General features: G+C 39.8%; 1 protein-coding gene across 2 annotated transcripts in view; it reads right to left on the reverse strand.

The window, feature by feature from the left end:
• BMAL2 (basic helix-loop-helix ARNT like 2) overlaps window positions 1-7,802 on the reverse strand; it is a 37,972-nt gene extending 30,170 nt beyond the window's left edge. Inside the window, exon 1 of one of the 2 annotated variants that reach the window (XM_080392870.1) lies at window positions 7,397-7,802. In XM_080392870.1, coding sequence (XP_080248996.1) covers window positions 7,397-7,787 — 391 coding nt within the window. In that variant the 5' untranslated portion in view covers window positions 7,788-7,802. Of the gene's footprint in view, window positions 1-891; window positions 6,933-7,396 lie in introns of those variants that run through there. The other variant, XM_080392871.1, reaches the window with a different exon arrangement.
• Between the last annotated feature and the right edge of the window lie 6,186 nt (window positions 7,803-13,988).

The raw sequence follows: 13,988 nt of genomic DNA on the forward strand, positions 1-13,988 counted from the left end.
AAACAATAAAGAATTAACTCCACGAAGGGACAGATGGGGGATCGAGAGAGGTCATTTTAAGAAGCGCACATCTACTTTCAGCAGGAGGCAAAACCCAAGATGAGTACTTTCAAAATCTGTAGGAAGAAAAACTGGATACTTTATCGTGAGCTTGCTTTTTTTTTTTTAGCATCTATGCTGTCTGTAAATGACAGGTAAAAATGTGTAAAAAGAACGATACACAGTGTATGGTTTTTTCCTCTTAGGTGTAAGCACATCTCACACCAGAAAAATTCCTTCTAGGTTCTCATTTTCTGCTAGAATACAAATCTGGAGTGTTAAACGAAAATAGGCTAATACTTGAACAACAGCTTGTCTGGCCTTCCACTAATCCTCTCCCTACCAAGTCAGACTACACAGTCAGCCCCTGTTTTATTTTAGAAAGCTCTTTAACTCATTAAGTCGTGCAGGAAGTTAAAAAAGAAAAAAAAAAAAGGAAACTCAATAAATACTTGATAAGTAAGTAACAGCCTTTGGGTATCTACAACAGAAAAAAAATTTGGTTACCTCAAATACATAACATATTCAAGTTAGGGATATTAAAAAAAACACATTAAAAGAAATGACATCACTATAACTACAAAGGCACAAATGGTAGATAATTTGAAATATTTTTATGATTAATCGTCACTTCATAATAGTCTCATTTTATATTTCTACTATAAATTCAGGCAATTATATATTAAAAAAAAATGTAACTACCCACCTCAATTCCAAAGGAACTCTTTCTTTATAAAGAGTAGTTTTAATTCACTTAGGTCATAGCAGCCTACAGTTACTAGATTCAATTATTGAAGTATAATCACGCTTCATGAATAAGCATGAAAAAGTACTTACTAAACAGAAACCTACATGTATAAAAGACAAGAATGCCTTCAGCACAACAGATTCCTTCGTCCTGGAACAAAGCAGGACAGAACAGACCCACTGACCTAAATACTCCATTGCACACAGATGGCCAGCCTGCTTTCTAAACTACTTTGCTTTAAAGAAACAAAATGAAATGCATCATTTACAGCTTTTCAAATTTATACTTCATATTATCAAAGGAACTACTATTTTTTCTTCACACTCAAGGCAAATTCTAAATACTTTATTGTCATCCTCTACATTTCCCAACAACACCCTCTTCTTTCCTTAACTGAGAAAACCAAAACTGTTTAGACTACCAGCAACAATGACCTATTAAGAACTTCTACACTAAAATTCTTAGGTGATAAATTGAATCCCAAATACTACCACTGTGGCAAACTAAATGCCATGTTATATACCATCTAACTAAATGCCAATAAAATAGCGAGCTGATCCTAGACAAAAATATAAAGAAACTGTATTGATCCCTGACATGTACAGCATGCAGTCTATATTGATTCTCAAAAACCCCAAACCAAAACCCAAAAACAATGTCAAAGAAAACAAATCGAGAAATTAATTTAAAGCTTCAGAACTACCAAATGTAGTAGAAAAGTAATTATCTGGAATTTAACAGAGAAGACCAAATCTTTTTAATACCTACCACTCACTGAACAAGAAGCAGACAGAAACAGCTCATAAAGCAAAGTCAGCTTTGAGAAGTCAGTAAGTGTGGTTTAAAATTATCCCTTAAGGTTTTATAATAGCTATCAATATGATAGCAGGTGATTCCAAGGTGCTTACTCTCTCCCCCAAGAGAGTCTTAACCTCATGTAGTCTGTGATGAAAGACTTCTTTACTTCTTCAGCTATGCCACTTCGGAAGAGCTGAATAAAGGATTTAAAAATCTTTGGGTTCACACAGAGAATGAGCTAGAATGCACCCCAATAACCAGGGTGTGCTTCTATGATAGGAAAAAAGCTGGATTCTTACCTTCCATTTGTGCACCTCGCTGAATTTCTTATATTTTTAATTTCTGTGAACAGTTTCAAACCATTAACATCAAAACCAAACACCCCTAAGAACATACGAAGCCAAACTAAATGTTTACCAATTTCACAGCATTCTTGCTTCATGAAAAATACTATCCAGAAAGACCATTCTGTATTACAAGTTTATTTTCCTGGAAAACTGAAATCATCAGTCAAATTTTAAACTACTAGAAACATTTTAATTCAACCAGAGATATTTTTGTTTACCACCCCAAAGGCTATTACTTACACTACTATGATTTGCAAGTCAAAAAACCTGTCATTTCTCAGTTGGAATTTAAAAAGAAAATATTCCTGTTCATTTCAAAATTTTGCTAATACCCTGGCACACTGATAACCAAATTTTAATGATAAGTGAATGGTTCTTCACATATATATGTCTATTTATGATCTATGTTTGGCTCTCAGTGTAAAGCACATATGCTTACCTATATTACAAATCTGAAGTATTTTAAAAGCATATTACACACATCAGGACAGATGAAAGTAACACTGCAAAAAACTCCATGTAATCATTCTTTCTGCAAAAATGCCAAGACCATCCAAACACTGGAAGCACACTGTATGAAAAACGCCCTGGTAAGTGTATCAGAAATAACAAAAAAAAAAAAAGACTAACTTTAGTGTATTTCATAATCAGGCAAACAAAGCATTGAAGGAATGGTTATCAATATATACAGTTCTTACCACATCAACATACAAAATCATACCCTACTGAACTACAACCTCTCTTGTTTTTCTACAAGAAAAGAGCAAAATTAAAAAATTACAATCCCCAAGGGAGTTGGCAAGGAAGTGAAGAACTGCAAATAAGCCACATGAAACTACAGTTTAGGAGTGGGATATGAAGTAAAGACATATGAAATCAACCACATTCCTGCGTTCAGCAAAGGTTCTACATAAATCACATGCAATGCATTGAGAAGCAAGGCTTGGGAGGCAACATTTTTCCAGTTACTGACAATAATATTTTCTAAACACATGCCACATTCCTGAGCTGTTTTTTCCACTAACAGTTTTAAGGTCTTCAGTGCCTAAACAAACAAGATATATTAGAAAAGGCGTATGGCCAAACTCCACCAGCCATAAAAGGTGAGACTCATCTGAACAAATAAAGATGTCCACATCTGAACTAGCCATTCTAGTCCATCTTGGAGGGAAGACGACATTTCTAGGGTGATTCATCTCTACCTAAAATAGATTTCTACAGTTGGCTAGATGAAATACAACATTTCTAGGGTGATTCATCTCAATCTAAAATAGATTCCTACAGTTGGTTAGATGAAATACAGTCCAAGAGTGCCTACCTCTATTCAGTAATTACACTGAGACCAAAGTAACTAGCTCAGACTTGGATATCTACTCTGTAAATATCTAAGAGATAATTGAGATGAATCCCACCCATGGTGGCTATAGAACTATCAAGAAATTCTTAAAATATAACAGCCACAGAGAGCACCTGTTTGTGTCATTTGCAACAAGTTTAAGCTCAAGACAGTCTCTCAAAATTATTGCCTTAGTTATGCACTACAACCTCATGATCCACTCACCCCACTATGAAAGGTTAGCTTTTCTGGCTAGGTTTACTCCTCACAGACTTTGCTAAAATATTACTTAATATTAAAAGTTATTTTGACTTTTCAGAATCATCAAATCATGCAAGATACACATAAGCACTCCAAAAAATCAGCAGAAAAATACAAGTCATGTAAGCATTAATAAGTTAATAAAAAAGCTGTCTGTCAGCCCCTCAGTTTAGCCAGTTTAAACAAGAACATCTAAATCCATCTATCAGGATATTACAGTAAAATACGCTTGAAATAAAATGTCGATGAATAAGTACATTTACAAAACTTATGGGTAGCACTTTTCAAAGTCCGTGAATAAATGTACAAACCAGACTTGGAGAAATGTCACAGCTCTGCAGCTGCTTAAGTTAACAAGGTAGTAACACTGGCACAACCTTTCTAAGAATAAGGTGGCACTTTCAATCCAGCTTCCCATTTTGAAACACTTTCTGGCAGAAGGAAAGGTGAAGAAAGAAGCTCCTTTGAATTGAAATTTTTAAGACCACAGACTATATTACAAATGTGTATTTTCCAAATTTATGTTCCTGGCATGCAAAAAAATTCAAGCTTTGACAAGTTTAAAGAAGTCAATGTTAGATTACAAGTGACAGTGGTTAAAGTGGCACACAAGGGTTCTTTAGTCTAACTTGATGAGTTATTAAAATTGAAATCTACTCACACAAGCTATTAGGCTATGTCTAGTAAATACGTATGTAGTAAATACAATGGCATAACAGCAACAGGTCGGTAGAGAGAAGCAGCTGGTACAAAAGTCCCTGCATCTAATTTGTAAGTGTGTTCAGGGAGCTTACGTTAAATCACATTTAGCTTGGTTCACTGGGCCAAAAATCCTTACAATGCATGTATTTTAAAGCTGTCTGAGAACAAACCACTAGTTCAGTCCCTTATGTTTGGAGCTGAGTATGTTTGCTATGTGCCTGCAGTAGCGCTAACCCTGCTACAACAAAATTCAAGTGTGGTTTCTTCTGAAGGGAGTCCAGTGAATTTATACCAAGCAGTAAGTGAGGATGATGGGATGCAATTCAAACCAGTATTACTGCTCTGAACTAAAACACTAATGGGCACACAGCCTGAGTATTTACTTGATTTCAGGGTCTCAGTCTAAAGTACTTAGGAGCACAGTCATACAAAGAAGCAGAGATATACTCACATACACAAGTCTAGGCACACAAGCAACCTAAATTCTCTAAACTGAAGTACTCAAGATGTCAAGTTGGAGCCTTAAGTTTTGTGACAATTGACATGCTATTTTTTTTTTTCTTAAGATAGATTTCTCTGATTACCTAAGCAGTTACAGATATATCTATCTTTATGTGTAGCACACACAGAGGATACCTATTGAGTAAAATAATTTCAAATAAGTCTATATCATGTAAATTGCTTTATTTTATTATGGAGTTATTTTTCTAAAATTATTAATTCTTACTGCTGATTTTCATTAAAGAGTGAGAAAGCTACAATTATATCTGACAGTACTATATGAGGAAGAAAGTTACAGGTGCTGTGATACGCATCACTTTACAGGTCCTGCAGATCTAACATCTATAAAACAAAGAACCATATTTTCTAAACAGAGGTGAGACCTGTATTGTTGCCTTTATTTATTTTAGAGCTTTGAAATAGGCCACAACAAGCATCTTCAGACTAGTTACAGCAAGTCTGGCATCCAGATCATAGTCCACAGTATCTCTCATTGAAAACTGGGGCAACAATTTTCATTGGAGTTGTGAAAATGGCGGAAATCTACTGTCTAAAACAAGGAATTTTTCCCCCCAAAAAAATTTATATGCATGTGTAATGCAGCAGCAAGATACAGAGACTTCAGTAATAAAACCATCTTATGAACAACTTTCTATAGAGAGAATAAACTCTTACAGGTTAACTTAAGAACTATGGATTTGCTTTTAATATCACAAAACTATGAAAGGAAAAATTACAATATCCTGAATTACAGAATTTTAAATCAAACATTAATACAGGCAACTGATTACTGTCTGCATCTATTTTTACTTATTTTCACCGCTCAGAAGACAGCGACAGCCAGACCTACTACAGTATTAAAAAGTATGACTGTAACTAGCTATGGAAAAGATACTATACAAGCCTTGAAAGGCTACCCTGCTTTCCCAGTCACTTTCAGGCTCAAACCAGGTTGCTGACAGAAACCAAGTCTCATAGATCATAGTTCATTACTGGAAAAGAAAAAAGGAACTCTCCAATTATACACTGCTAAAGGAATGGAGGGTAGCTATTTTCTTTTAAGTTTTTGATTCATATTATTGGAAAATGCTGATTCCCATCAAGTCAGCTGCAGAACTTCCATGGGTTTAGCCAGCCCTAGAGTCCAAACAGGGGATTTTCAACAATTCACAAGGATTCATTTCCCACAGTCACCCACCAAATTATTTCTTCTTACAATGAATTTGAATCTTAGTTAATGTGAACTGTCCAGTTTAGTTTGTTTTTCATAATGTGCAAGTATAGCAAAATAACATGTACACCCAAGTGAAAAAAAACCCTCAAACTATTAAGCAGCTAACCTTAGTGTAGACCTATTCCACAAAAATTAAGATACTTTTATTAAAAAAAAAAAAAAAAAAAAAAAAAGAGAAAACCTGTTTCTTCAAAATCCATTAGAAGAACAGGTATAAACACGGGTAGCAAATGAAAACAGGGAGGCGGGTTCCTTTCACAACAAAACATGAACGCCTATGTTTCATTGCTTTCCTGGGTCTATTTGTATGTCTGCCTATTTGGAGTTTTCTTTATTTCTATATTATTAATTATTTCCTTTCTTTACAGTGTGCGCATGGCATAGAAACAATAAATCCTTGTTTTAAGCACAATTTAACAGAGTGCAAAAATTCTACAAAAAACTCACCAAAACCTCGGCTTTGTTTTCAAACACTAGACTACTTGCTACGAAGTTATTCCAGAATTTAAACAATCAAGCAGCAGACAGAAAAATGCCAATTACTCTAGACAATCAGGATCCCCACATATATTAAAGCACACATAACAGGCGCTTAGAAAACAACTACTACACCTAGAAGAACTGGTGCTAGCTAAACAGAACTGCAACGGCAACTTAGGAGAGATTCATTCACTTCTGGTTTTCCCAACCCTGTGCAAAACACTTCTTTCTCCTCGGAGAAGCAGCACACTCCTTTCAAAGCAGGAGGAGTGCAAACAGCTGCCGGTGGTTTATAACCAACCTTGCCGTAGGAATCAGAAACTTCTGATTAAGAACAAGGAAGGAACATCAAACCTTGGTCACTATAGAGGCATGGGCATGCACACACACACAAGCCAAAATCACTATACCCAAACCAATAAATGATGCTTACCTACTAAAAAATTATATGAGCATATTGGAAACACTTAGAACGGCTAGGTGTAGATCAGAAACGTTAAACTACATACTGAGTTAAAAAAAACCGAAACAAAACAAACCATTTTTATCGCATATCACATCAGTATGATGACACACCTGAACTGTAATAGCAGAGGCTGAGAGCGAAGGGGCAGAGAGCGAACCCCCTACCCGGGACCCCCCTGCAAGCGCCCCCCCAGCGCGCCCCACTGACCGCGGGCAGAACGGGGCCGGCAGCGCCCGGGCCCGGCTGGCTGACATACCGCACCGCCGCAGCGCGACACCGGCACCGGGCCCGGGCCCGAGTGCCCTCACAGGAAGGCCACCGCCACGGGCGGCCGCGCACAGCCCGGCGACATGCACCCCTGCCCCTGTACGGCGGGCACCGGCCCCATCACGGCGGCGGGCAGGCACACCCCGGCCCTCACCGTACCGCCACAGCTGGGCAGGGGGAGCAGCTGCCTTCAGCCGCCCCCTTCCCCCCCCCCCACCTTCAGTGGCCCGCCGCTCCTCCTCGGCCCCCTCGGTGCTTCCCGCTCCTGCCTCGGCCATGGCGGGCGGCCCGTGCCCCGCTCCACAGCGCCCCCGGCCCCGGCGGCATGCAGGAGGTGAACTGAGGTGACGGGAGCGAGCCCGTCCCGTCAGCCCCCCACACACTGGCACCGCCTCAGCCGCGCCGCCGCCACCGCCCTCCTCCCGTCTCGCCCCGCCCCGCCCCGCCCCGCGGCACACTTCTCGCGAGATTTCGGTCTGGCGCGGGCGGCGGGGGCGATGGGAGCCTTGGTTCCAGCTGTGCCGTCCCTCGGGCTGTTGCCGTTCTCTCAGCCCTCCACAGCGCAGGGCTGCAAGTGAGCAGTGGGTGAGGGCCGGGGCCACCCGCATGGCCCTCCCCTAGAGCTCTGAGACCCGCGAGGGTCGTCGTGGCGGCAGTGGGCCAGGCCACGCCACGCCACGCCACACCTGGCGTGCTGAGTGTAATGGGGGTGCCCCCGCACCCTTCTGGCATGTTGGAAGAGCCGGGGTAGGTGTGGGCCGCTTCTGACCTTTGCAGTATGAGGGGAAATCTCCAAATGGCTTTGCCTTGGCCTGTGTACCTGTTACATTTTCAGGGTGCTGTACAGAGGACACCTTGTCTGAGGAAGAATCGACATCTTGCCGTCGTTCTGGTGGGGAGAGGCCTCTCTGGGTTATTGGGTCCAGTGTGTGGTCAGAGCAGGGCAGAGAACAGGCACACATAATCAGTAAAAAGTAGCATAAAAATAGGTTAACTTTTACCAGTATATTATATTGTGGTAACAGACCTGGATTACACTAGATGCTGAGGCTGTAGCTATGTATTTTGCCAATAGCAGGAGTGCAGTTTTGAAATGAACCTACCTATCATCCGCATTGGGCTTTGGTTTGCATCCTGGAGTAGTCTTGGTATGTGCAAAGTGTATTCCTTTGCCACAAAGAGCTCAAGATGCGATTGTAAGAGGTTAATGTATTCCAGCAAACCTCACTAGAGCTAGTCTGAAATGAAAATTTCATCACATGCAGTGTGGGCACCCGGGCCCGTTAACTTGGCTGAACCTCTCTTACTGTCCTGCCCTGTTTGCTAATACTGATGTAGCCGGGGCTTGCTCGGTTCCAGTTGTAGGTGTGGCAGAATAGGCTATTGCCTAGACTCACGCACCCTTACCTGTGCCATCTTCATGGGCTGCATGTGTGTCACCTTCTATCTGTCGCACTTGGGTATGAGGGAGCTTAAATGTACAGTGCAGCTGGTATTGCTCACCAGTAAGGCTGGATCTAGGTGATCGGTGATATGTGTGAAGAAAGCTACTTCTGCAGGTGTACTGTTCAGTGGGCTTTCAGAGCATCTGTCTGTTATTAGTAATGGGGGGTCCTTCGGAACTAATAAAAGTAGGTGTAGTATTTTGGAAGGTATATTACATTCCTTCATCATCTGTTCTAGTGGTTAATATCTCAGTTGTCAAAACTTACATCTTTGATATGCAGACAAGTGATTGGGTTTTTTGAGCTATGGACATAGTAAAATTACTCAAGATAAAAATAAAACCATCCTTTGCTAAAAGTTAGTAAGGTAGTGTGACTAAATACACAAAGATCCATGTGGGTTTAATGAAAGCAGGAATATTATTTACAGAAGTGTTTCCATCATTGACTACGTTATGCTGAGGGGAAGTATATGTATGGGAATGCCAGTTATGTGTCCAGGTCAAAGGAAGTTGCAAGCTTGCAATGGCTTAAACCAAACATGTGGGTTACAAAATTGCTCTGGCAGAAATAAATTGCTTGAAAGATAGTTTTCTGACAGGCTGTTTTCTCCAAGAGGATAGTCACATGCAACAGAAAAATGGGTCTGGGCTGTAGAAACAGTGCAGAGGAACCTTTGCAGTAATGTTTATAAGCATGTTACCACTGGTGGTAAGACTAGAAGTGATCATGGTTATTTATAAAATTACAAGAGACTGTTTACTGTTGACTCTCTTTAAAGAAAGAAAGCTTTTTTCCTCCTTCAAAATTAAGGAAACTTTGAAGTCCTACTAAAGATTCTTACTATAGTTTGATCTACCTGGACAGAAACCTCCTATGTGTAAAACAGCTGTTTCTATGTCTGTTTTCTCTGTGTAGGAAAGTTGGTGTTTTATCTTGGGAAAGCTAGTACCTTGGAACACAAGTCTCATCAAACCTTTGCTTCTCTGCTTCCATCATTCCATCTAAGACAACAGTTCAGTACTGGTTTTACTTTAATTATGTATAAACATCTATGTCTGCCAAAACACTCTCTACAACTACCTGTAAGGAGGTTGTAGCAAGGTAGGTGTCAGTCTCTTTTCCCAAGTAACAAGCGATAGAACAATAGGAAATGGCCTACCATTGCACCAGGTGAGGTTTAGATTGGATAATAAGGAAAAATTTCTTCACTGAAACATTGTCAGGCATCGGAACAGGCTGCCCCGGGAGGTGGTTGAGTCACCATCCCTGGAGGTATTTAAAAGACGTGTAGATGTGGTGCTTAGGGACATGGTTTAGTGGTGGATTTGGCAGTGCTGGGTTAATGGTTGGACTCAATGATCTTAAAGGTCTTATGCAACTTAAATGATTCTGTGATTCAATGATTCTAAGAACCTGAGAAAGTAAATCCTCACAAAATTACATGGCCAAATGCATTTGAACACCTATGAGTTTAATGTAATGTGGTGGAAGATCAGTAACTTGCCTACTCAATGACAGAGCTGGGAAACAAATCCAGAAAATAAGGATGTGTTTCCTTCATAGTTTTCTGAGATTTAGGCAGAATTTACTTGCCTGAACTCCAGACTATAATTCCTGAGAATGATTACTCTTATGCAGTCCCAAACTCCGTTTGTGCCATCTTTTATACTTCAAAGCTCCCAGCACATTTCACACTCAGCTGGGAAGCACCCCCTCTGTATGGGAGTGGGCAGCTCAGGGTTCAGCCAGGCATATGGAAGGGCCAGGCGGGTGAACTGCTCTTACAGAATATGCTTACCTGGCCAGGGAATTGTGGGTTCCAGTTGGGGATGTTGCTGAAATATAAATAAGCTACTGCAACAGTCTCAATGCACACTTCTTCATAAGGTACTTTCCTCCCCTTGCAAATTCAACTTTTCATCTCAGAATTTCAAGTTATGTGTAATCCTGCAGTTACCATTGCAGTGCTATATGTATTCCACCATGCTGGGTTCAGTTAGTTTTACAGAATTTGTATCGGACAAAATCAATTACAAACCATTTCTGCCCAAAATGAAATAAAAAGCAGCAGGAAGAGCTAAAACCCAGAAGTTAGACAGTGTTGCCATCTTTGAGAAAATCATTGTCATTAATGCACATTTGTTTTATTCATATACTACAAATTATATTGAAAAAAATTTCCAAGAATTTGTTAACAGGAAGCTTAAATGTCATGTTTGGCCCTGCTAAAGTACTCTTTTGGCCCAGTTCTGAAGCTAGGAGCTCCCTCCTCCAGGTTTGCATCATCAGTGGACACTGAAATGTTAAGGAGATTTCAGCAGAGTGAGTCAGCCACATTGACTAAAAATGTTTCAGAGACTCAGTAACCACAGAAAGTTGCAGATGGTCATTGTTACAAAGCTCAATGAGTTAAAGATTTAAATAGCTCCAGAAAACTGTTCTAACAACCTTAATAGCTATTAAATACAAACCCTCTCTATATGGGAACATTCAATGAGGATATTCAAAATGCAATAGTTTTGGGGTTTTTTAATCTGACTCACTAGAAACAGAGCTAATGCACCTTATTCACATTTTATCTCATATTTTTTAGTGTAACAATAGAAGTACTTGTAATTCAATGAAGAATTTTTTGGCACTTTATGATATGTCTAAGTCAGGAAATCAGATCAATCTCAGCAATATTTCTGCCTGTCATGCGAAAGCACGTGTACTTCTCATCCATGGTCAATGTCACATATCCTGGCACTTAGAAAGTTCTTATAAACATAATGCACTGCCACTTCATTAACACAGGTTTTAAACACCATTTATTATACCGGTTTCTTATTCCAAGGCGACGATTGGTCTCTTCACTGATAATTTCATACATTTCATATAAGTCATTAGCCTTAAACCTTGGCAGAGCAAGATCCCAGTTTATGTAAGGCACTGATTTTGAGTAGGCCACACCTGATATTTTTGCCCCATTTTTAGGTGAGCACTTTCTCTTGAGTAGCTTTTAGCTATAAAATAGAGAACAGAATGCTTTATGTAAGCAACAGATAGCCTCTTTTTTCCAAACAACTTATACAACAACTTGCTAAAGGGGTAAAAATAACAATGAGACCTCAGAGCAGTTAAATAATAGCCTGAGACAGCAGTGAAAGAAAGGTGTCTGTATTATTACTCCTTTTTCTTTTCAGTAAATGATTAATGACATCAAAAGCATGTCTTAGCTGTTACAAAGGACATGAAGAGCATCCAGCCAGCATTTCTCTCAGATACCATCCTGAAGAGGATGCGGATTTCTGTGTATTTGCTGGTGCCAAGCTAGGTTCACGCACGCCACGCTTAAGAGACCTGTTTCAGAACTGAGAGCAGCTGGACAGAAGTACTTTCCTCCTCTGAGGGAACACTGAGAGTCACTATGTTATTAGAGTGACTTGTATTGCTTCACGCTTAGGTGACTGCTTAGGGTGAGCTAGCTAACTTTTTCCTACTGAAACTTAATAGCAGTAAACTAAAGTTACTTAGCGTACTTGTAAATACAAATACAATTTTTTCACAGACTTCTCTTCCAGAATGCAAGTTATTTATGGTTTCCTCTCAGACCACAGTATTACATGGCTCAAAGTAACGTGAAGAACAATACCTGTATCCTGAATCACTTGTGTTTTTATAGATTACCTGTGAACAGGCTAGCTAGTTTGAAGAATGAATAAAATGAATAAAAAAGTCTGGTTTAGTCTGTGGTTTGTGCTTGAAAGTCACTGGATTATTTTTAAGGGCACCACAAGCAATTGGTTGACTTTGCTATAAATTCTGTGTCTGTGCATCAAAAACCTGCTATCCTTTTAAAGCAAAAGTTCCTCTCCCAATCACAGAGTCTTTTGCTTCAAAAGTTATATAAATAGCATAATTACACTGTAATCAGCCAATAATAAAAATAAACTCCTTAAAGTTATTTCTACTCATTAATTGGCACAGAAGCCCTTTGAAGAAGAAAAAAAAAACCAAAAAAAACCCCAAACCAAAACAAAAAAAACCCAGCACAAAATAATTCAGGCTTTGCCAGCAGTGAGCTGTGCTATACTGACACAATACAGTGAGTGAAGTTGTATGGATTATGATATGCAGTATGTCAGACTGGATTGTGATAGTGATATAGTCTGGCCTTAAAGGTCTGTGAGTCATGGACAAATTCCTTGCATGATGAAACAAGTTTAGTTTGAGAAAGAGCTTCCAAATCCTACTTGCTTTCCCTCTCTGATCTCAGTATTGGAACCAGTAGGATGACCAATTTACTGTGTGGTTTTCTAACAAAACTAAAACCAGTGGAAAAGATCAGCATTTTCCGAAGTGCCTGCTTTATTTTGGAGTCCTGGCTGATGAGATTTGTGCCCACAAAGTAATATGCTTGCTTGTAAATCTCTTACCTAAAACTCTCTGTGCTTGATGATGCGTGCCACTTTTGATATGAAAACAAAGTAATTTTCTGTTTTTAAATAGCCATTTCATTCTTGGCAGAAACTGGTATTTCCTGAATGCCTAACAAGAGCCTAATGTCTCTGAAAAACAGTATTGCTGTTACAAATCTCTACGCAAGGATAAATAAAGCTGTTTAAGGGGCCTGTTGAAATGAAAAGCAATTGAAATGTGCCCATGGTGCACAAGGGGCAGCCCCCAAGCTGAGCCCTACCTCTCCGGGATCAGTGAGACCCCACCCAATGCCTTTTCTGCTGTGGCTAAAAGAGAACAAACCCAGCTGCGAGGGCAGCATATCTCCAAGGCCAAAACAGCTTTTCTTGGGTTTGCACAGAACCACTCTGTGAACCTCCAAGCTGCAGCTGTCTCACCCATCTTGCCTGCAAAGGTCCTGACAGTGCCTTACATCACTGCCTGAAAGCCTTCGCCTTGGTTAAAGCAGACTTGTCGCCCCCAGTACAGATTACTGGTCTTTTCAAATGTTAACAGCCTCATATGAAACAACTGGTACAGGAACAATGCAAAGATACAGAAATGTAAGGCACCTTCAGTCTGTGCCACTACTCGAGGCAGAATTAACTGAAAAGAGAAACCAACAACTGTTGCACAGAGTGGGCCCACAAGATGTGTAACGTTACTCAGCAGAACTGTGCCAATTGCAGGTGTCGCATTCGTTGTTCACTACCTGTGAGCTTCACAAATCAAGAAGTCATGCCAATCTGGTTCATAGAATATGAAAAATCCATACTGGGGCCCAGTAACATACTATGCTATTTCAGAAAAAGGTAATTAAGTAAATTGTATATTTTGCAAAGTTTCCTTGAAGTATTAGTTTGTTTATAAAAAAACAGGTAATATCTTCTTCTTTAATAGCGTAAGTACCATGCAGGTTTC

This window comes from Falco punctatus, assembly GCF_963210335.1.
Source record: "Falco punctatus genome assembly, chromosome: 6".
NCBI classification, from domain to species: domain Eukaryota; kingdom Metazoa; phylum Chordata; class Aves; order Falconiformes; family Falconidae; genus Falco; species Falco punctatus.